A 24,857-nucleotide genomic window follows, 5' to 3' on the forward strand; every position below is an offset into this window, starting at 1 on the left:
TCTGGTTTTAGAAGTACATTAAGATTTCTGTGACCTTTATAAGACAGCAGTTGAGACATAGTCTTTTAAATAGCAAACGCAACAAAACGGATCACCTAAAGTGCATAGTAATGACCTTGGTTTGATAAACAAATTAGGAGAGAGAACTCTTTTCCCAAAGGGAACAGAAACTCAACAGATGCTATCAGATAGATGATAGACAAATAGATGATTCCAATGTTTTGCAGACATAATTAAGTTCCATCTTTTGATGTGCTGCAGTGCTTTATACAATAGTTCCATGTTACAACTCGGGTAATTTACTTGAGTTTTTCAAGGATTACATAAGAAGGAAATGGCAACCCACTCCAGTATTCTTGCCTGGAGAATCTCATGGACAGAGGAGCCTGGCTGACTACAGTCTTTGGGGTCGCAAAGAGTCAAACACGACTGAGCAACACACACACACACACACACACACACACATTTAGTCAGTACCTGGATGACAGAATAGGTGGGAGAGAAAGCCAGGGATCAGAGTGCACGGCAGCTGTGACTCCAGGGTACAGCCTCAAGTCCCTCTGTCTGCATCAGTGTTGGTCATGGCTGTCAGCACCTCTAGAACTGAACCTGCCCTCAACATCTGGATTTATTTCACACGAACCTTCACCCTGGTGGGGCCAGGCAGTTGAGCCACAGTGCCTCCTCCTGCCATGTCCACACTGCCAGCAGAGTTTGGCTGAGTGAGTGAAGCCCTGTAAGCAGAGCCGAAGTCATAGGAGCAGAGGGGACCTGATGGCCAAAGTGTCTCTGGAAGCCAAGGGTCCTTCTCAACTGTGACATTGGGATCTTGGTCTAGCTTCCATGTTGGACTAGGGTCTGCAGCAGCCTCTTGGTTATCTCAGTAAGGACCCCCAAGACATCTTGCTCAAAACACTGTGACTTTCAGTGACCCTTTCTGGGAAGACGTGCTGTGTTTGACCTCTTAGGTAACTAGCTGAGATGAGAGAGTGGCCCTAAAACATTAAATGCTGGAGAATATTTACCAAATCTGGTAGGATGGGTTTGAAATCTCTGATCTGCAGAAATTAGACCATGGGGTCACTGTTCAGGTCTCCCTACCCAGCAACCTGAGTGGGTTTTTCCTCAACTCTGCTTCGCCAGGGCTGTCCCACCCTGCTGCTCACCCCTCTCCCCAGATCTTCCCTGCTTAGGACCCCCAGGGCTGCTCTATCCTCTGGGCAGGTCCCCAGGGCTCTCCCCACCAACACCCAACAACCCTGAGGACCCACACCTGCCTGCCCTCCTCCTCAGCAGCCCTCCCACCCAGGGCACACTGCCAAGGCTGTTCTGTCTATTGCCTCCTGGCCCTGCCCACAGAAGACAATTTCTGTAGATTTAATATGACACTTTATTGCCAAAGTGGGAATGCAAGGAAGTAAAGTTGTTTGCATTCACAGTTTAGAAGGTTGAAGCAGTGGGGTTTGCCCTTAAAACCCACCCTGGGTGAGTGCCCTGTGGGGGCGGCCCTCTTCCTGTGCACCTGCCATCAGAAGGTGTGCAGGGCGGGAGTGGCCTTTCATGTCAATTTCCACCAGGGTGTGGGGAACCTATGCTGGAGGGTGAGATGGAACTGCTTTGATGACAGTGAGTGTATTCAAAACCAACCATAGTAAGAAAATATAAGCACATCAAATAAAACCATAGTTGCAGTGTGTGAACCATCTGGATAGAACACAGGACTGATTGTGAGTCAAAGTCAGAAAAAAAAATGCTAAAAATCAGGGCGTCCAGATATTGCCCATGCATGAAAGTGTATTAAAAAAAATTAAGGGAACCTACTGGATACCCAGTACTCCTACAGTTTAACAGTTGCTATCTCCCCCCTCCCCAAAGTTAATATAATTTATTCCCATTTTCAAGAACAGTGTTAATTTGGATAAACCAAGATTTTTTATGGCAAAGATAAATTAGTTCCACTAGATGATCCCTTAAGTGTATTTGCGTATATGTGTATATACAAGAATGCTTGTCTTATGATAGGAAATAATTTTATTTTTAAAAATGCAGAGTAGTGTTTTTGAAGAAAGATTGCTCAGTTTATGACAATAAGGATTTAATTTGTGTACATGTCTGAGCTGAGATGAGCACACAGCTACTATCTGTGCCTCCTTAGCACAACCAACACATTTTTACATTTTCCACTGCTCCTGTTGGCTTGACGGTGTGAATGCTAGGTGAGGACCACAGCTCCTGAACCTCAGGCATCTCATCTCACATGATGTTTCATCTCCGAATATTTGTTGAATGATGAGTGTGCACCAGACAAGTACAGCCATCTCCTTCATTGTCTCAGAGAATGAGGTTCTCAGTACTGCAGTGGCTACCATCATACCCATGCGTGTGATTGCAATCACAGCACTATCTCTATATTCCTATGAATGAAAGTGTGTGTGCTCAGTCATGTCTGACTCTTTGCAACCCCATGAACTGTAGCCTGCCAGGCTCCTTCTGTCCATAGGATTTTCCAGGGAGTGTGTTGCCATTCCTTCTTTCAGGGGATCTTCCTGACCCAGAGTTCAAACCCACGTCTTTTGTGTCTCCTGCTCTGGCAGGCAGATTCTTTACCACTGCATTGTCTGGGAAGCCTCCTATGAATACAGGAACATATTATACTCCTTCCCTTTCTGAAGTGTGCCTCAGAGCCATGAAGCAGCTCATTGGGACAGTATGCGAACCAGGACTTGGAGCCCATCCAGGCTGATTCTGAAACCCATGCTTGTAGCCAGAATGTCTCCTCGCATCCCTGGCTTTACAGGAGAATGGAGATGAAAAAACGGCATCTTCAAAGCTGATTTTTAAAATAATCAATCCTGAAATTGTATTTTGCAGAGAAATGCATCTTAGTTCATTGTAGTTATTTTGCGTTTTCTTATTTGCCTTTTATATGCTAGTTTATAGATCACAAAGCAGAACTCTTTGATTCCCAGAGATGAAGACAACCCAGTCTACCCCAGGTCAAGGGGCAATGAATGAATCTACTGTGGAATATTCTCATTTATTAGGAGACAGTCCTGGCCATCAGGTCATGCCTGCTGCAGGGTGCTTTGACTCTCTCTGCCACCAGTCTGCTTTCGGCAGGACCAACTGGGCTGGAGGGAGCCCCCAACAAAGGCAACTGGGGCAGTTTTGACCGCTCGATCCCTGCTTGGGTTTCTCCTTCCTTAGCCAGTGCTCTTTTTATTTTTTTGCATGAAACACTAATAGAGAAACATTAAACACTTAATGTAATGTATAGCCTAGAAGTTTCCCCAAGGGTGAAGGCACCTCTCTAAAGTATAAGTCTCTTTCGGTAGAGAGAAAAAAAGCTGAACCCACGTGGAAAGAGGGAAAAGCAGGTACACTGTCCCGTGGAATCAGTGGTCTCAGACTTGGGCGTGGGCTAGAGGACTGCAGAGGCCTGCATGCATGTTGAACCAGGTGCCTGGTTCAGGTCTGTCCTGGGTTCTAAGCTAATTTCTTAACTTAATAGGCTTTGAGCTTCCTGGCAGGCATGGGGAAATGGAAGCACTTCCCATTTCAGCATTTCCACTTATGGGAACTGCAATTTCACTCCTGTATATATTACAAATCATCAAATTTTAGAATATATTGAAGCAAATGGCTAACATAATCCTCATACTCTGACACCAGTTCTTCAAGAGGGACAAATGTATTCATAGAAGAAATCTGTGTGTATGTGTGTCAGGGGGTAGTTTCTTTTATAAGGGATTTTGAAGTTTTAAAGATAGTCTTTTCATAACTTTTCACATTTTTCAACTTTAAAGAAATACATGTCTACTATAGAAATGGTATAAAATATAGAATTAAAACTATTAACGTTGTTTTAAAACATTTTCCTACATTATTCTATATGTTCATATATAAAATTAAGATAACAAAATACATACTGTTGTAAATCTGGTTTTGGCACTTACCAATAATTGCATGTATGTCTTTCCATGATATAAATACACAGAGATAAACAAAATAATACACAGAGATAACAAAACACACAGATGATAAACTCCATCATCTTCTAATACATGTATTTTATATATTCATGGATAGCAGTTTACTAAATTTTCTCTTGATGAGCATTAAGTTGTTGCTAATTTCTGTTATGAAATGTTGTACCTTCAATATCTTTGTAAAATATAGTTGCTCACTGGTGAAATTATTTGCTTGACAAAATCCTAAGAATGAAATTTCTAAGTCTGAACTTTTATCACCTGGAAAAACTCTTGAGACTTTTTTCCAAATGGAAAGGGCTAGTGAGGTCAAGACCAACTAGTGGAAGGTAAAGATACAGACCTCTTCCCATGAGCACTGACCATGGGTAAAAAAAGAAATACCACCCTGTTTTTCTAATATTCCAGAGGTATAAATATTTATTGGTCATTGATATTTTTAATGTATTTGTTAATATCCTTTGCCTTATTTCTATTGGTATAGTATTTTTTGTCATTGGCTGTTTTTATAAGGATATGCACCTTCTGTTCGATATACTTTCCCAACAGTCTTGTCTGAAAAAAAAAAAAAATCGGTGGTCTTTTTGATGTTAAAAGTAGTTATTTTTTTTCTTCATAATTTCTGGCTTCAGCGGCCTCTTTGGAAAAATTTTCCACTATCCACATGTTATAAACCAATTCTCCTGAATTTTGAAGTTGCCTGTCTGAGGCTGTAAATTATCCATTTAAAGCTGTACTATAAGAGCGGTTCTCTTTCTCTTATGGCTGAGACCTGGATCTTTCTTTCTGTTTGTTTCCAAACAGTTGTCTCTGTACTGGAGTGTGTATAATTTCTTTGGTTCTGTCTTGCTGCAACAGAAATGGTGGACCAGTTCCAGCTCGGTTATAGCTCAGCATTTTATTCGCAAAGGATAGTACACCCTTGACGCATGAGGACAGGCCAATCCCAAAGGAGAGGCCTCCACCTCTTGGCTCTTTCTTGTTAAACGTTGTGTCTCCTTCCCCCTGAGCCTGCCCTATGCAAATTAGGGTGAGCCAGGAAGGGGGCGTGTCTGTTTCACCTGAGGTTCTCACTCTGGTCTGTGGATTTTTCCTTTGTTCCCTTTTCACAGGCTTTTCCCTTTCTTTGCCTTTTAGCTACCACCATTTTGGACTCCTTTTTCCTATTCTAGGGCTTCCATTGTGGCTCAGCTGGTAAAGAATCTGCCTGCAATGCAGGAGACCTGGGTTCCATCCCTGGGTGAAGGGGATCTTCCCAGTAGTCTTTCCCTCCACTGTTCTAGCCTGGAGAATTCCATGGACTGTATAGTTCATGAGGTCGCAGAGTCGGACACGACTGAGCGACTTTCACCTCACACTTTTGATTTTAACTACCTATTAGTATCATCAATTGAAAAAATTCTATCCTGGGTTCAGGTTTAAAATGATTTATCTGTCCATTTCTAGGCTTTCTCTTCTGCTCTCCCATGAGTGTCATATCTTCATAGTACTTGTGTAATATTTTTACAATATTTTGTTGCAATATCCTTATTTGCTAGAATAAGCTCATTAGAATGCCTTTTGTCTTCCAAGTGAATTATTTAGTAATTTCTGACACTCTCTTCCACTTATGTTTTACAAAACCCATATAGATTCTGCACGCGTACGTGTGTGTGTGTGTGTGTGTGTGTGTGTGTGTGTGTGTGTGTGTGTGTGTGTGTATTATCCCTGGGGATAAATAAAAGCTGAGGCAGTAACACTGTCAGAAAGACTGAGCTTGGGGAGAGGAGCCGAGGGCAAGTGGCTGCCCTGAGGAGGAACAGGGATGTTGGCTCCCAGCCCGTCGGAATAAACCAAGACCCAATTCAGAACTTGATGAGCAGATGGAAATCCCTGCAGCTCTCTTCCTGGATTTTTACGATTTTCAGTTGAACTGCTGACCATTGAAACCTAAGTCACAGGACTTACACTCAGAGGTTCTGGTAGTCAGTCAGGCCAGAACTCTGGATCTGTGGTGAGCAGAGTTTGCATTTGACCCTTACACGTGAGAAGTCTGAGGTAGTTACAGTGAAAATGAAGAGCTGCCACCTCACCTCTCCTGGAGGTGGTCCCAGGATTCTGCAGACAAGGCCGCTATCCTTCTCGGAGCAGCTCTGGAGGTGCTCAGTCCTTGGATGGGTGTCCAGGGGTCGGCGGCGTGGAGGGTGCAAACAGCTACCTAGGGCTGTGGGGTGTCAGGCCCAGGTGTGGCTGGTGCCCTGCTACAGAAAGGCCCTGAGTAAGCAACAAGGCCTCAGCCCTGGAGCAGCCATGCCTTCTGACAAAGTGGCCTGCCAGGGATGTTTACCGCAAAATGTAATCTTGGGTCCCTGCATTCATCTGCTCCCTGGACAGGGTTCATCATTCCCATCTGTGTTTGGGTGAGAATCTTCCAAGAGATGAAGGATTTTTGTTCTGGTCAGATTTTCTGACCGAATTGTTCTTTTCTGAAAATAATTAAGGCTGCAAGATTGGGTTCAGGTGAAGCCATTACTTTTCTGTGGAGGCCGATCAGCTCCATAGGACAGATGGAGGGTAGACGCCAGCCTTCCTGTGTATCCTGGCAGAAGGCAGCAGCCAGGGAGGGCACCAGTCACCACCCACGTCTGTGTAGGTGTCAGCTGAGGCAACACATGATCCTCAAGCAAAAACATCTGATTTTGCCCTGCTGATGGGAAAGCAAGGCCAAACTACCTCTGAAGGATTTACACATTTGCTTGGAGTTCTGTGGGATCGCTATCTCATTCTGAATTTCTTGGGAGAAGAGGCATTGTGTCTCTGGGTTTTTGTTTTTTTTTTAATAACTCAGGGAAGGTTATTTGATCTGTAGTGAAATGGAGCAGCAAAGGTTTCTGAATTCAGAAAGCTGGGTTCTAGTTCTAACTCCACTATGAGTTGTGTGACCTTTGATTAATATTTTCCTTCTCCTAGTCTCAGTCTGCTTATTCATAAAATAATAAGATATTTGCAAAATGCCCCCTGTGGGGTTGCAAGGGTGAACGAGCTAAGGTTTATGAAAGTTCATGGGATCCACAGCCGTGTGGATACAAATACAGCCTCACGTGAGAGAACGGAAGGCTCTCACACAGTCCGCTTCCATGCTCACGTGGTTCTGGAGCTGGAGCTCCGCTTGGTCAAGGCCCAGCCAGACACACTGGGAACGTGCCTTTATTTGGCTTCTGTCACCTCCCCATCACACCACACCCAGCACCTCTCCCAGGCTCAGGGGTCACTCAGGGCAGGTCCCTTTCAGTAGCTTATAGTTTCCTTATCCTTCTTATTGAAGGGATTGCAGGGTGTCACCGTGGTGACCACTCGAGAGAGCGGCCCCTGGTGACGGAAGAGGTCAACTGCCATTTCTTTCCGTAAGACACTAACAAAATGGAGAGAAAAAAAGACACATGAAATAAAATAAGAACATATCACCTCATGTATTCTCCAACTAATGATACACAAATATGGGAGAGATGAGGAGAGAAAGCGATGGGAGAAGAGGGAGAGAGGAAAAGGACGCACAGAACAGAGAGAGACTGGGAATGGTGAATCCTTGTGAGTACTGTTTCCTTTATTTCATTTATTTGCGTTCAGTTCACTGACTGCATCCTATGCATTATATCACTGACTGAAAGTCTACTTTGTGCCTAGAATTACAGTTGGTGCTAAGAAGACAGAAAATACAGACAGAAGGAGGTGAAGCTGCAGAGGTCACTGAGTAACCAACAGCTCCCACACAAAGCCTAGGGGGTGTGGGCTCAGGGGCTGCCAGAGGTGGAGTCCTCTTTCTAGACTGGAGAAGGACATTTCTGGTTTTGAGAAATGAATGGCTTCTCCGCCCTCCACCAACAAAGGAGAAAAGGCACCCTTTTGGGGGACTGTGTTCCTTCCCCTCCCAGACGCACACTGACCTAACTCGAGAGCTTATACTTGCATGAGGCCAGCCTCTGGACCTGGCTAAGATGCATTTGCATTTTCAGAGCTGTGTCACCTTACTGGCAAGGCAGGACTTCCATCAAGTGTTTTCAAATTTGAGATATAATGAGCGATAACCCCCTGCTTCTCACTGGCAGCTTCAAAGCACGGAGTCTGCACTAACCTCCCATCAGATGCCTCCTGTTTTCAATTTGAAAAATGGTGTTTAAATATATATATGGATTTTAACAGAATGTTGTCTTTTATGAAAAGTAAGGTGGCTATTCACAAGAAGTGAATGTGTGTCTCATGTAGTATGTTCCATGCATGTTCTAAGGATAATGCAGAAGGGTGATAAGTATGCAGAGTTGAGTCCAAGAGGCTAAGATGCTGTCCCCTAAGATGCTTTCAATCTCTTAATGCACTCCTTCTAGCAACAACAGTGGGAAAATGAACTCTTCTGTCTTTTTGGACTTGACACTCTATTTTTTAAACAATGTAAATTTACTCCTAATACTTAATTGTTCTTTAATGGAATAATCATCATTAGGATTTCCCCCTCCCCAATATATCCAAGCACATTGAGTAATAGGGTTCATACTTACTGGTGCACTTCTGAATCTGGTGAGGGGGTCGTTGATGGACGATCAGAATTTGCTGGATGGGTGGCTGTGAAATGAACCTTACCAGTGTATCCTGGAATATCTGCAGAGCTAAAAGGAAGAGTTAAAAGAGGGGAGGAAAGGAAATGAACACAACAATCTGAGAAATAGTCACGGTCACCAGCACCCAATTATGAAAACATAAAGAAGGACGTAACCTAAAGGTTTTGTCCCACGTTAAGGTCTGGAAGTCGGACTGCCAGACAGGAAAGCATGCAGGCAGGGGGCAGAGATGAGTAGGTAACAGCCTTCCTCTCAGACTGAAGAAACTTATTTCAAGTCCATGCTTCTCTACTGTTTGAATTTGCATGTATTTTACACACACTATCCACCATAGAGCTGCTTCCTAACGAAGGCAGACGCGCTTTCCTTACCAAAAAGCAGGCCTGGCTCCCAGACAGACTGTTGTGGTGCCGACTCCAATGCTGGTGGGCACACAGCATGATTTTTAAATAATACTTCTTTCTCACCACCACTAATGTACTGACTTCATACATTATGAGTTTATCAGATTTAGCTCAATTCCACATACTCCTCTGTGTTCCTGGTCCTTTTCCCTCCAGAGAGTAAAAGAAAAACACAAGAATGTATGACAGGTTTTTCAGTATGGGTATGAAATTCCTCTTGATAAAGGCAAGCAAACATCCAAAACAAATATTCTAATGGGTAATTCAGAGGTGTGTGAATAATTACTGTTTTGACATTTTTGCAGCATACAAAACCCTTTCCATGGATTATTTCCTGAGGAAGAGGTGGGGCCAGTCCAAGTGCTGCTTGAGACACGGGACCTCATCCTCAGGTGCGAGGGAAGACGTGAGGTTCAGACTGTACCTCAAAGAGCAGAAACATGCTCTCTGCAATCACAGGGCACTTCAAATAACACCTGTCTTTGCTAAGTTCAGCTCTCACGGTCCTCCTGGTACACAGTAAGGAGAGGGGAAGGTCAGCTTGCCCCGGCCACTCCCTGGTCCCTCCACTGGGAGCACTCACATTCCTCAGCGAGGACCCTGATTCTCCATGGATGCCCAGACACAAGGTAAGGAGCAGCACGGACTGAGTCCCATGGAAGGCGCAGGGTTGGCTCCTCTGAGGGTCCCCTGGTTTGATCCCATCCAGTCCACATGTCCAATAAGACAAGGAGACCTCCAAGCACCACTGACTGCAGGAGGAACTGTCAAAACACTCAATTTCAGAGAGGATACACATGCAGTGGCAGGTGACGGGCAGGCAGTGCAGGGCAGGGCAGTGAATGGTGAATGCTCAGGGGCCGGGCCTCAGACCTGAGCCTCTAACTCTGCTTGTTGACTTGCAGACCTGCACACAGACTGAGCCCCTGGAAGCCTCGCTGCCTCGGCTACGAGAAGGGTGACGGGACCAAGCTCAAGGTTGCAGCCGAGAGGGAGGCCAGATTCTACTTGTGTCTGTAGGCAGACAGGTCCTCTGGTATCCTTCCGGGCATGGATTCTGTGATGGCATGAGCACACGAGGGGACAGGACATATAGGGCAGGGCCTGCGCCAGTAAACATTCTGTGTCTCTTCCAAGCACATCAGTCTGTGACTAGGTGGCTCTCAGGCAATAAAATAGGGGGCACCAATGCAGACAAAGGGAAGGGCAAGCACATCAAGGGCAATGGCAGAATGAGCGGTGCAAGTTAATGGGTACGGTGAGGCTGGGAAATCAGGGAGCCAGGCCTGCCTCCACCCCTTCACCACCTGTGAGATTAAGTGGGGAAGGCCCTGGGCGGCGTAGCCAAGAGTGCACGCAGCCTCCCAGGGCCCTTGGGGTTAGAGGGATTCAGCGAAGGGAAAAGCAGCTGGCAAGTCTTTAGCACCTAGTAGGTGCTCAACTAATTTTAGTCAGAATACAAGATTTTAAAGAAATAAGAAATGTACAAAATAGCAGCCTGGCAGTGAAGAATGCAGTTGATCCAGGACAGGCAGCTGGAGAGAGGTGAAGACAGTGGTTTCCCAACGCTGCTGCGCCTGACAACTCGGGGATTTTTCAAAGGTACCAACGCCTGACTCCCACCCACCAGACATGCTAATTTAATTGGTAAGTGCTGTGAGCTGGAAATTGTGTTTTTTTTTTTTTTTTTATCTCTCCAGATAACTCTCATGGGCAGTCAAGTTTGGAAGTCTCTGTTTCAGGTTTCAGGTTTGTTGGAGGGATCTAGGTGAGTGAACCACTGCTGCCAAATTCTAGGCAGGACCCTTCAGGATTTCTTGGAATCTTCTCCTAGAATTGCAGCTGTATGTCAGAGTGGGAACAAAAAGTGGGGCAAAGTCATTCATGTGTTATATCTCTCCCCGAATTCATCAAAGGTTCCATGCATGTTATGAAGGAAACCCCCTTCCTTTGCGTGAGAGTTTTTTTCCACTGCCTCTAAAACACCTGCAGGGTGAAAATGCCTCTAAGGTCACAGCCTTCCATCAGAGCAGTAAGAAGTCAAAGATGGAAGCTCGAGAAGGGCTGGATCTAAAACACCATCCAACTATTTGTGATTTACCTGTGGCATACAGGTCATTGATGTTAAATAGTATTCTATGTCACGTTATAATAATGATATTATATTACATCATATCTAAAAATAACAAGCATGAACTAGAGGACTGAATTAATGATAAGCTGCTTGGGCTTGAGAAATGAATGCAGTTGCATAATAAACTGCCACATATTTGAAAACGAAAGTCCTCACCCACGCTGCTTCTAGAATCTATTCCATTTAACTCTTTTTCAGGGACAACAAAGGGGAACTTTTTTCCATCTCAAGTGCAACAAGACTAGGGGAGATCAGATTCTGGGGGATGCTCTACAGACCTATGGCTGATGGGTGATAAGGTTTTTCAGATGAAAGATACTGAAAAGTACAGGTTCTGAGAGAATTTCCAAGTCAGGTGTATGATCAGACCCATTCCCTCATTTAAGGAAAGCTAAGGGAAGCAGGAACCCATTAAAAAATAAGTGATCTTCATGTTTGTCTTTGCTCCATAGTTGCTGGTCTTCTGAACACCTTCTCTGGCACCCGATTCCCAAAATAAGCCGAGGGTTGGTCCACTATGGGTAACTGAATAAATTACTGCCTAAGTTTATAACTAATTGGTTTTGCTCAACAAAACATAATAAAATAGAAATTAAATAACTTGAGAAATATAAGGAAGTTTAGTAAATCAGTTAGAAAAAAGGGGCCCAGATGGCATATAATTAAAAGACAAATAGAAAAATAAAGGAAACATGGAGAAAACCATGTTATTGGAGAAAACCATGTTATATTCAGATTACAAGTCATGCATACGTGGACGAGAATTCCAGCATGAACATGCTCTCTGTCTGCACCACAGACCTGACTAATCCTCAGGAGCCCACACCCTTTGTGACACTTACATGGGCTGCTTTATTTAATCTCACAACACTCCATGTCCTTGGTCCTGGGATCATGCCATTGTATAGATGGGGGCACTGAGGCTTGAGAACAAGTCTAAGCCATGTGCCCAGAGACAATGAAGCTGGCAGGTAATGGAACCGAGTCGCCCCAGAAGGCCCTTAAACCCAGGCTTCCAGCTGAGCGGCATCTATTCTGGGTGTAAGTGTAGTGCAAGTTCAAGTCACCTGGACCCTTGTTTATTGAGAGCTATTCTAAGTCAGGTACAGATCTAGTAGAACTCAAATAGGCTAGACTCCTGATCGCTTTCACATCAAGGAGGAAATTTTGTAAATACACAACTAGAGGTTTACAGAACCCAAGTGGGGCAAAGACGACCGATGCAAACTAAGAGCAGGGGCAACAGAGAGGGATCCAGCCAGATGCTTGCGTTGAGTGTGTTGGGGGCTGGCATCTGCCTCCAGGGTGGCACCCCCACCCTCTGACCCTGGATATAGGATGGGGGCTTTCAGGACCACCTCTGCCCAAGTTGGGGTGGGGAAATTCACAGTTCCCTTACAGGGAGTGTGGGGCCAGGGTACCTGGGCAAAGTGTTGGCCTAGTGCAAGAGTAGGGGAAGGAGGAGGCAGGCCTGGGAAGGTGGGGAAAAGGGGAGGGAAAGCGGAGGGAGCAGCTGAGAAGTCCAAATAGGACCAGAGTGGCTCTGGTCACTGGGCTGTGCTTGCCTGAATATAATAAGATACTGTGGCCCCAGGATCTGCTCAGGAATTAGTTTCACTCTTATCATCATCATGCTCTACAGGACATGCTTTTCTCCCTCTGTTTGCAGGGAACCTTTACCTCTTCCATCCAAAAGGGGACACAGAAATGAGCCAACAGCCCCAACCAGAGCAGGGCTGAGGCCCCAGGAAGCATTCCCTGGCCGGAGGTGGCCCAGGGGAGTGGGAGCCCTGTTCTCTTAACTGCTCACAAAATGAGTGTCTGGGGCTCTTTAATCATTTACTCTGCCTCAGCCTCCTCATCTGTAAAGTGGGGAGAGAGCCTGTTCCCCCACCTTTGGCCTCATCACACTACTTTGAAAAACAAATGAGAGAGTCGATGTGAAAGTTCTCTGAAAAGGCAGAAGTGTGGGCTAATGTAAGGAACTGCTATTCATAGCCTGGCTTGAAGCTGGGCTGTGGTTAAGATTTTGTTAAAGGTGCAGCACACCCAGGAGGGCAGGGTGGTCCCCTCTTCCAGCTCAGGACTTGGCCCATGGCCGCCTTGGGATCACTTTGGACAGTTACTTGTTATTTGCAAATGCTTCATCAGAGAGATGACTGAGGTAAAGGCACAGTGAATGTGAAACTGGGTGAAGTCCTGAAATAAAAGATTAAGATTTAGTGGAAGACAGCATGGTGGAAGCACCAAGCTGGTTTGGGAAACGGTGGTCTGGAAAGCACCGGGTGTGGTGGGGTTGGGTGTGGGGTCAGAGGGCGTGGGCTCTGCTCTGTCACCTGGCTGTGCCCCTCTCCTGTCCTTCTTGGTAAAACAAGGGAGGGGCTGGGCCAGCTGAGACGCACATACGTGAGAGCCCACGTGGTCCATCTCAGAAGAAAACTGCATTCGCTTTTCTTAGGAAAGGGCAGAGTTCCATGCTTTGGGATCCTGACTTGGCATAGATCTGATGTTTTGAAACCATGTGGAATCACAAGATAGTTACTAACAGAAAAAAACTTCTCTTTCACCCTGTTCATTATGCTCTTGAAAAGAATATGGCTCTAGAATTTAGGAGAAAGATAGAGAATAGATTTGGAAAAAATTGGAGGTTCCTTATGTTAGTCTTCCCTTGCTTGCTTGACACAGATTATAAGTGAGGAGTGACTTTGTATCTTTTTTTTTTTAATTCCTACTCAGTTCCCCAAACTTCCAGAACTCCTGTTGAATCTAGTGGATACTATGGATTCTAGTTCCCAAAGGAGGCTCAAGTTAGAAGTTAGGAACTTCAGTGGAGACTGAATTACTGTCTTGAATTCCTTAGCTCTGAGTATCTTTTAATAATAGGTCATGCCTACCAAATCAAAAAATATTTTAATGCAAAACTCATGCAATAATTCTGCTTTTAGGGATTTGTTCTAAAAGAAATGTATGCATGATTGTGCAAAGATAATGTGGAAGTTGTTTATTGCTGTACTTTTTAACAATAGAAAAAATTTCAATAACTACTTGGCCCATGTAAACTATAACTTGCAGTGGAGTATCACACAGCCATTAAAAAGGATTTTCACAGCCCTGCCTACTGCTGAGGAAAATGTCCATTGCACCTGTCAATCTTACGCCTCCCCACACCTCCCCATCTGCACACACAACAATGCGTAGCTGCCTACCCACAGACATTCATGCAGGCCTGGCAGGAAAGTCTAAAATATGCATCAACTTTCAATATTGAGACCGAGAATGAAAGAAAGGGGTATTTTACTTTTTACAAATATAATTGAATTGTTTTTATAATAAACACATTTGTAAGGAAAAGAAGGTGCTATCTGGTGAGCTTAAATGCTAGCACTGAAGGTGTTGAGTACACACACTGGATGTAAACTATGGTTCTATTGTAAATATGTTTATATATTTTGACCTCATAGCCCATTTCAAGAAGTCTCCCTTTAGTAAATAATTCCAAGTTATGAAAAAGATTCACTTAAAAAGTATTTGACAACATTATTTATCATGGTAAAAAACAGGAAATATTTACATATGTAACCTAAACACACTAGTCAATGACAGTGCTGTGCTGTGCTTAGTTACTCAGTCGTGTCTGACTCTTTGCGACCCCATGGACTATAGCCTGTAAGGCTCCTCTGTCCATGGGATTCTCCAGGCAAGAATACTGGAGTGGGTTGCCATGCCCTCCTCCGGGGTATCTTCCCAACCCAGGGATTGAACCCAGGTCTCCCACATTGCAGGAGGATTCTTTACCATCTGATCCACCAGGGAAGCCCAAGAATACTGGAGTGGGTAGCCTATCCCTTCTCCAGGGGATCTTCCCAACTCAGGAATCAAACTGGGGTCTCCAGCATTGCAGGCAGATTCTTTACCAGCTGAGCTACCAGGGAAGCCCCCTGGAAGTCAATGACAGTACATCTATAAAAATAAAAAATTACGATCTTCACAAATAAAAAATTATGATGAGTTCATAATAACATGTGCCTATGATGATGTTATAAAGTGAATGCAGTAAAAGTTACATATGTAGCATGATCATAGCTGTATAAATACACACACGGAAGATGAAGGATGCAGATGACAGATGGAAATATGCCAAAATCTTAATAACAGCTATGTTTTTATGTGACAGTTTGGTTATATTTTTATTAATTTTTTCGATACTTTTTTCTGTAATGATCAGATTCAGTTCTACAATTTTAAGAGTTAATTTCAAAATTATTAGCATAATCACCACCAATATACTGGGCATGTCAAATGACTTGGTGCCCAGAATACAAAATTAATGAATAAGGAGCATTTGAAAGCGTTCACCTTTTGCGGCAACTGGCAGTTCCAACCACTGAACGCAAGAGTCTGTGGCCTTGACTCTGTCTGAAATGCGACTTCCACTGAAAGGTCGGGGCAGGCAGTGTTCCCGGCCTAAGTGTCATGGGTTATGAGAAACCCTTAAACATGATCTCATAAAGACGTTTCCCTTTAGGAAAGTTTAAGGTGAGAAAGCCAAGGAAGAGTCATCTTTGCATTTGAGTAGGATGGTTCTCTATTGGGCACAAAGTAAGTTTATGTGTTTATGGGTTTTGGACCTTATGCAGATGACATCACATTGCCTGCATCTTCTGTACTTGGCTCAGTGGTACCGTAGAAACAACTTAGTATTTTGTTTAGAGATTCAAGTATATGTAGCAAAGCTACCAAGCAAAGCAAGCAGAGGATAAGCATGAAGACTGATGTGATGACTTCTGGGTTACGGAAGGAAACTCAGGAGATAAGGTTGTAAGGAGTATACAGGCAGCTTAAAAGATGTGAATAAATACTATTTCCTTAGCTAGGCCCGGGACACAGGCATTTCCTTGTTATTTTGCTTTATATTTTACATATGATACTATATATTTTGTATCTATATCTCATAATAAAAATGGAAAGCCTTTTTCTTTGTTAAAAAGTTAAAGTGAATGAAAGTGTTAGTTGTTTAGTCATGTCTGACTCTTTGTGACACCATGGACCGTAGCCCACGAGGTTCCTCTGTCCATGGAATTCTCCAGGCAAGAATACTGGAGTTGGTAGCCGTTCAGCTCTCCAAGGGATCTTCCCAATGACCCAGGGATCAAAGCCAGGTCTTCTGCATTGCAGGCAGATTCTTTACTGTCTGAGCCACCAGGGAATACCTAAAGGGGTCTGAGCCACCAGGGAATCCTTAAAGGGGATGCTGAGGCTGCATGGGTGGGAAATCCAATGCGGGCCTCCTGTGGGGCAGGTGAGAACTCTACCACTAACCACCTACGCTACATTAAAATTCTATTAAAAATTGAAATCTCATCCAAAGAAGAAACTTTGCAACCTTGGAGGCCCTCTAGTGCCCAATTTAGGTAAGTACAGTTAATGTCCAATTCAACATGATCACTCAAATTTCCTTTTCTTAAAAACACTAACATCAAGATGAGGTAGAAGGGCCTGTTCCCAAACTTACTCAAATAGTATGTTCTACATCAAATTTTTAAAATGCTGCCAGACTGCTCTTTACTCTCCTTGAAGAGTGATACAGAAGAATATATATTTTTTTCATCAGAAAGAATGTTTCATAAAACACTTCAAAATTCAAATGTACATTTCAAAGGAAAAATACTAGAAAATTTGAGGCCAGAAGAATATTTTCAATTGAGTTTATCCTTATATTCACTCTTAAACTTTTTTTTTTTTAGAATTTCTACTTTTATTTATTTATTTATTTTTTATTTATTTTAGTTGGGGGCTAATTACTTTACAATATTGTAATAGTTTTGCAATCATTTCCCTGCAGAAATTAGGCAAGAATCATAACAGACAAATCCTTCCTTAGGATTCAGCTAAAATGTCACAGCCTTGAAGTTCAGTTCAGTTCAGTTCAGTCGCTCAGTCGTGTCTGACTCTTTGTGACCCCATGAATTGCAGCACGCCAGGCCTCTCTGTCCATCACCAACTCCCGGAGTCTACCCAAACCCATGTTTATCGAGTCAGTGATGCCATCAAACCATCTCATCCTCTGTCGTCCCCTTCTCCTCCTATCCCCAATCCTACCCAGCATTAGGGTCTTTTCCAATGAGTCAACTCTTCGCATGAGGTGGCCAAAGTATTGGAGTTTCAGCTTCAACATCAGTCCTTCCAATGAACACCCAGGATTGATCCCCTTTAGGATGGATTGATTGGATCTCCTTGCAGCCCAAGGGACTCAAGAGTCCTCTCCAACACCACAGTTCAAAACCATCAATTCTTCGGCCCTCAGCTTTCTTCACCGTCCAACTCTCACATCCATACATGACTACTGGAAAAACCATAGCCTTGACTGGACGGACTTTTGTTGGCAAAGTAATGTCTCTGCTTTTAAATATGCTATGTAGGTTGGCCATAACCTTCCTTCCAAGGAGTAAGCGTCTTTTAATTTCATGGCTGCAATCACCATCAGCAGTGATTTTGGAGCCCAAAAAAATAAAGTCTGACACTGTTTCCACTGTTTCCCCATCTGTTTCCCATGAAGTGATGGGACCAGATGCCATGATCTTAGTTTTCTGAACGTTGAGCTTTAAGCCAACTTGTTCACTCTCCCCTTTCACTTTCATCAAGAGGCTCTTTAGTTCTTCTTCACTACAGCCTTCAAGGATTGTGGATAAAAGTGACCTCTCAGTACAACCCAGATCAAGAACACTAAACATGCTTCTCAGGAGCCTCACTCTATTCTGCCTTATATTATCATTATTGGGGTGCGGAGCTCACCGGCCCTGCAGGTTTGCAAGCTACGTGAGGGCTAAGTGTTTGGTACAGTACGTGGAATACTTTATGTACTCTCTCTTCTTTTCTTTCTTTCTTTCTTATTGGTTGAAATATAACAACTAATTTATTTCTTCAATGCAGTAAGTTACAGAAATATAATTTAAAACCAAAGTTACTTTTGAAACATAGTTTACTTTCGTCAAATAGTCAAAAGAATTAGGGTGTCAGAATGTGTAACACATGAAAATTCAAAATTATTAGGGGATGTAGAACAGGTATGAAGGACAGCCAAGGTGAAACTGAGCTGTTATTTAGGCACAATGGATGTTTAAAAAAATAATAGAGCAACTGACATTTAAAATACTGTTGGTGATTCACACTACAGGCTCACAGGACTTCTCCTGCAAGCCTTCCAGTCATCACAGAAACTGAAGGTGTACCAGCAGTGATGTGTAACAGCTCAGTGGCATAATGAAGAAAATTTGGTACATGATTACCACAGAATATTACTCAGCCATAAAAAGAACAAAATAATGCCATTTGCAGCAACATGGATGGACCTAGAGACTGTCATACTGAGTGAAGTAAGACAAAGACAAATGCCATATGCTATCACTTATATGTGGAATCTAAACAAAAATGGTACAAATGAACCTATTTACAAAACAAATAGAGTCTCAGATGCAGAAAACAAATTTATGGTTACTGGGGAATAAGAGTTGGGAGGGATAGACAGCAGACTGGGATTAACATACACATACTGTTGCTGTTGTTGTTTAGTTGCTGTTGTTGTTTAGTTGCTGTTGTTGTTTAGTCGCTGATTCTGTCCAACTCTTTTGCAACTCCATGGACTCCTGCCAGGCTCCTCTGTTCATGGGGTTTCCCAGGCAAGGATACTGGAGTGGGTTGCCATTTTTTCCTCCAGGGGAACTTCCTGACCCAGGGATTGAACTTACGTCTCCTGCTTGGCAGGTAGATTCTTTTACTGTTGAGCCACCTGGGAAGCCCTTGTACTGACACTACTTTATATGAAGTATATAACTAATAATGACCTGCTGAATAGCACAGGGAACTCTACTCAGTACTCTCTAATGACCAAGATGGGAAAAGAATCTAAAAAAGAGTGGAATATATATATGTATAACTGATCTAAAAAAGAGTGGAATATATATATGTATAACTGATCTAAAAAAGAGTGGAATATATATATGTATAACTGATTCACTTTGCTGTACAGCAGAAACTAACACAACATTGTAAATCTACTCCAACAAATTTTTTTAAAAAACCACTCAGAACATTGGCTTATTGTAGTGTGTCTTGTGAATTATCCTAATGAAGCAATTTCTGAGCTTCAGTATTTCCATGGGTGAAAGCAAATATATATATATATACATATATATATACATATATATGTATATATATATATATATTCATAAAACATTGGATGTAAACCCAGGCTAGTCAGTGTTCAAAACTGTAATCTCCTTTGTGAGAAACCATAGCCCTTTCAGGACACAAGTATCTTTCTTCTTAAGTTGTGCTCAGTACCAGGCTGTTTTCCGTTTTTTTAATTATTGAAGTACAGTTGATTTAGAATGTTGTTCCAATTTCTGCTATACGGCAAAGTGACTCAGTTATATACACATTCGTTTTTTCATATTCTTTTCCATTATGGTTTTATCACAAGATACTGAATATAGTTCCCTGCACTATTCAGTAGGAACTTGTTTATTCAAGGCTGTTTTTCTATTGCTTCATTCACTGCAAAGCCTATGATCATGTTTCTTCCTTAATAATAAAGTAAGAGGCACAATCACACGTGGAACTCACCGACTTGAGTTTGTATAAAGGATTTCAGAGCTACGAGGCTTGGCGAGCGATGTGATGTCTCCGCAGGGGTTGTCAACGTCATCGGCATTTGTAGACTGCACGCAACCACTGTTGGGATGAAAAGACTTTATATTTTTTATTAGAAACATAGAAAAAACAGGTGAACATATCCTAACTTGCAAAGGAAATCTTGCCAAAACAGATCAAAATTCAAAATGTAATACATTAACGGCGGTGATGGAACAATTTGCCTTAAAAAATAAAGTAAGGAGATTTTCTTTTTTAGAGTAAGAATTGATCTTCGGTTTGGGCCAGAGTGAGAGTAACAGCTGGCTTGTGTTTCTGAGCAAAGAAGCAGGCTGTCTCTGCAGCCATGAGCCAAGTCCTTCCCTGGAGACTGGACGTGGCCTGGGGCAGGCAGGTGCTAGTGTCCCAGGGCTGAGGAGGCTCCTGTGGAGATGGAAACAGGGTATGGGCCTGGGGTTCTGGGAAACCAGCAATGTGCCTTCAGGGCCTGTGAGAAGGTCCACTCCATCAACGGAAGTGACAGGGTGTCCTGGAGGCATTTCTGGGCCACTCATAGAAAACGGAGTCAACTCAGCTGGGGAGCAGGAGACGCTAGAGTAATGAGGTAGGGGAGACGGTGGGGCAGCAGAGATGAAAGGCCCAGATTCTTCCATTTTCTTGGATTTACTTTGTTCCAAGTTACTGTGATCTGAATGTGTATGTCCCCCCAACGAAATGTATATGCTGAAATCCTAACACCCAAAGGTGATGGTATCAGGAGGCGGGAGGTACTTGAGTCATTAGTGTCCTTATAAAAGGGGCCCCACAAGCACCTCGTGTGGACACAAACGTGTGACCAGCAGAGGACCGTCCCTGGGCCATCCCTGATGTCAAGACTGCAGAACTGCGGGAAATAAACGTCTGCTGTGATCAGCCCCAGTCTGTGCCAAGCCGTGCCAACAGCCCAAGATGGCTAAAACACAAGGTGTTTCTCCGGTATAAAGCACAGAAGACCCAAGTGGTGGGTGACGCACTTCTGTGCCACCCACGGGAAGTCAGATTTAAATTTAGAAAAGTGAGCGGTCGCATTTCCTGCCCTTCAGCATGTGAGCCCATTACAGCTTTCATGTCAAGTGTAAAAGTCTTTCTGGTTGCCAACACCTAATGTTAGCAGTAGCCAAGGTATTTTATTTCATAAAATAACCAGTTTGGGAAAACTGAAAAAAATGCTAATGCTTTATTTCTTTTATCAAAATCTTTAACACATTTTTGTTGAAACTGTCGACAGGCACCATGCTAGGAAAACATTAGAAATCTGCTAGAAAGTGTACATTGTTTTAAAGAGTGAGTTACAAACATGAGTGAGCTGAAAGTAACTACAATACAGAGGTAAATCTAGTAATTTTTAAAATGTTAAGAAACGTTACTTACGTATAGAGAGGAATGTATTTGCTTCTGGAACTTGGACTCACACTAAGAAAAAAAGAAAATATGGACGACTGAGTTACTGACATTAACAAAAATCAGGTTGTCAGAGTACTTCTCTTATTAAGTCTTCAGATATATCTCAAAGGAATGCGCTTCCAAAAGTTTGTAATTTTAAACAGAAAAGACTTGAAGATGTAGCTTTAAGTGATAAAAAGCCAATGCAGAACAAACTGACTCCAAACAGCCAAGGATGAGTAAATCCTTGCTGACTCCTTTAATTTAGTTCCAAAGCCTCTTCTAGTTTTTGTTTTCTGTTTTTATCCTCAATGATTACATTGGCAAAGTTGACCTCTACTTTTCTTAGGAGCTTCTCTGGTGATTCAGATGGTAAAGAATCGGCCTGCAATGCAGGAGGCCCGGGTTTGATCCCTGGGTTGGAAAGATCTCCTGGAGAAGGGAATGACAACCCACTCCAGAATTCTTGCCTGGAGAATTCCAGGGACAGAGGAGCCTGGCAGGCTACAGTCCATGGGGTTGTAAAGAGACACAAAGAAGGCTGACATTTGAGTTGACTGAGCCTTGGGTGTAACCCTCCATGGTGGAGAGAAAGCCTCCATGGCCCAAAGAAGTTCAGTGTCTCAGACAAGTCTACAGTTACCTAGGGCACTTCAAGGAGCTAAGGGTTTATTTTGTACTTTCCCTGCTCCAACCCCAGAATTAGCCATTTCTCCAAGGATCTTACAATGTCTTCTATTGGAGAAGGGCATTTTAAACCAACATTTTGGAGCTGGACATGCTTCAAATGTATGTATGAGTGTATGTGAACCCGTGTGTACCTGAAAAGGAAGTGAAAGTGTTAGCTGTTCAGTCGTGTCCAACTCTTTGCGACCCCATGAACCGTGGCCTGCCCTAACTCCTCTGTCCATGGAATTCTCTAGGCAAGTGTACTGGAGTGGGAAGCCATTCCCTTCTCCAGGGACTATTCCCCACCCAAGGATCAAACTCATGTCTCCTGCATTGCAGGCAGATTCTTTACTGTCTGAGCCACCAGGGAAGCCTGTGTACCTACATATCTACATATATTTCTGAATATATATATATATATATATATATATATATATACACACACACACACACATATATACACACACACATATATATATGTATTAAAGGGATACAACAGAGATAGTAAGAGCTTGGTAATAGATCACGGCAATAAAAGTGAATGAATACCACCAGTAAAGTGAGTCACACCAATTTTTTGATTTCCCAGTGCCTATAACAATCATGTTTATACTCAACTGTAGTCTATTAAGTGTACAATGGTTTTATGCCTAAAGTCAGTATCTTAATTTAAAAATACTTAATTGCTAAAAAATGTTCATCATATTCTAAGCCTTTAGTGAGTTGTAATATTGCCGGGAGAAATATCAATAACCTCAGATATGCAGATGACACCACCCTTATGGCAGAAAGTGAAGAAGAACTAAAGAGCCTCTTGATGAAGGTGAAAGAGGAGAGTGAACAAGTTGGCTTAAAGCTCAACGTTCAGAAAACTAAGATCATGGCATCTGGTCCCATCACTTCATGGGGAATAGATGGGGAAACAGTGGAAACAGTGTCAGACTTTATTTTTTTGGGCTCCAGAATCACTGCTGATGGTGATTGCAGCCATGAAATTAAAAGACGCTTACTCCTTGGAAGGAAGGTTATGGCCAACCTACATAGCATATTTGAAAGCAGAGACATTACTTTGCCAACAAAAGTCCGTCTAGTCAAGGCTATAGTTTTTCCAGTGGTCATGTATGGATGTGAGAGTTGGATGGTGAAGAAAGCTGAGGGCCGAACTATTGATGCTTTTGAACTGTGGTGTTGGAGAAGACTCTTGAGAGTCCCTTGGGCTGCAAGGAGATCCAATCAATCCATCCTAAAGGAGATCAACCCTGGGTGTTCATTGGAAGGTCTGATGTTGAAGCTGAAACTCCAATACTTTGGCCACCTCATGCGAAGGGTTGACTCATTGGAAAAGACCCTAATGCTGGGTAGGATTGGGGGTGGGAGGAGAAGGGGACGACAGAGGATGAGATGGCTGGATGGCATCACTGACTCGATGGACATAGGTTTGGGTAGACTCCGGGAGTTGGTGATGGACAGAGAGGCCTGGCGTGCTGCAGTTCATGGGGTCGCACAGAGTCGGACATGACTGAGCGACTGAACTGAACTGAATATTGTTGCACTATTAACAGAGATCACCGGTCACAGATCGCCATTACAAATATAATAATGAAAATGTTTGGAATATTGTGAGAATTACAAAAATGTGACACAGAGATGCAAAGTGAGCAAATGCTGCTGGAAAAATGGCACCAACAGACTCACTTGATGCAGGGTTCCCACAAACCTTCAATTTGTAAGAGAAAAATGAAACAAAAAAAGAACAAACCCACGAAATCAAAAGCAAAAACACAGTATCTGTGAAGCACACCAAAAGGAGGGTGTGCCTGTCCACGTAAGTTTCCTGGAATGTCCCCAGATCTAATCAGCACCACAGGGTCTATCTTACCCTTTTCTCTCTGACAGTATGAAACCTGACTCTAGCTATCTAGACCTCTAGCCAAAGACTTGCTTTTTTGTTCAAACCTAGTATACATGTAAGAAGTTTCAAAACCGTCAATCCATTTCTGGTGAGAAACACATTTACCAAATAGAGTATAGATAGCACTTATATACAGTTCTTTTTGTCTTGAATCTTACAGTCTTTGGTCCAAATACTGTTTCCAAGATTATGAAGGTCCACATTTAGGACCACTCCTGATTTTCTCCATCCACTTAAATGTAGTAATGTCATTTTTCTGTAACACAGATTCACTTGTCACCATGTGCATCCCAATCTGGATTTTCCCACCATCGTGGTATCTATCAATCTATGTCTTACTTTGTGTTCAGTAAAGTTTGTTCTCTGTGGTATACAGTTCTGTGGGTATGACAAAGTGTCATGTGGCCAGCACCACAGAACCATACACAACTGTTCCATTTCCCTAATGTTAGTTTACAGGCTTTGTCTTCAGCTCTTTCCCTCTCCCCCAATTCCTGGAAGCCACCAACCCACTCCCACCCTGGTAGTTTTGCCTTTTCTAGAATGTCATATAAATGGAATTGTGCAGTATGAGACTTTTGGGTCTGGCTGCTTCCACTGAACAAAATGCATTGAAAATTGACTCGTGAGTTGTGTGCTGTGCTTGTTCTCTTTCATTGCTGAATAGTATTCCACTACATGGCTCTACTCTAGTATCTTTATCTACTACATGTTTTCCATTCACCCGTTGAAAGCAATCTTGGTTGTTTCCAGATTTTGAAGATATGAATAGAGCTGTTATGAGCATTCACATACAGGTTTTTGTTGCTCACGAGAGCAGCAGGAGTTCTGAGACATGACAGAACTGGTAACATATATGGCTTTTAGTTCATTAGATGATTCATCATTAAAACAATAAATGCAATGGATCCATAGAAACTGGGTTAGCTATTTGCTATTTCACTACATGACATGTAAATAAAAAAATGTTGATAAACTTTTTTCTTTTCTTTTCCTTTTTTGGCCATGCCACATGGCTTGTGAGATTTTAGTTCCTGTATCAAGGATCAAAACTGGCCCCACGGCAGTGAAAGCACCTAGTCCCAA

The 24,857-nt window shown here is 43.0% G+C and overlaps 1 protein-coding gene across 2 annotated transcripts in view; it reads right to left on the reverse strand.

Annotated features, from left to right (window-relative positions):
• Window positions 1–7,159: 7,159 nt before the first annotated feature.
• Window positions 7,160–24,857, reverse strand: part of SPMIP7 (sperm microtubule inner protein 7) — a 54,176-nt gene continuing 36,478 nt past the window's right edge. For both annotated transcript variants that reach the window (XM_081537452.1, XM_081537451.1), the window contains 4 exons: window positions 21,179–21,220; window positions 19,742–19,849; window positions 8,522–8,629; window positions 7,160–7,380 (listed from right to left, as the gene is read on the reverse strand). In XM_081537452.1, coding sequence (XP_081393578.1) covers window positions 7,257–7,380; window positions 8,522–8,629; window positions 19,742–19,849; window positions 21,179–21,220 — 382 coding nt within the window. In that variant the 3' untranslated portion in view covers window positions 7,160–7,256. The remainder of the gene's footprint in view (window positions 7,381–8,521; window positions 8,630–19,741; window positions 19,850–21,178; window positions 21,221–24,857) is intronic.

The sequence above is a fragment of the Giraffa tippelskirchi genome, chromosome 10 (genome assembly GCF_054371585.1).
Source record: "Giraffa tippelskirchi isolate mGirTip1 chromosome 10, T2T-mGirTip1v1.2.pri, whole genome shotgun sequence".
Taxonomy (NCBI): Eukaryota; Metazoa; Chordata; class Mammalia; order Artiodactyla; family Giraffidae; genus Giraffa; species Giraffa tippelskirchi.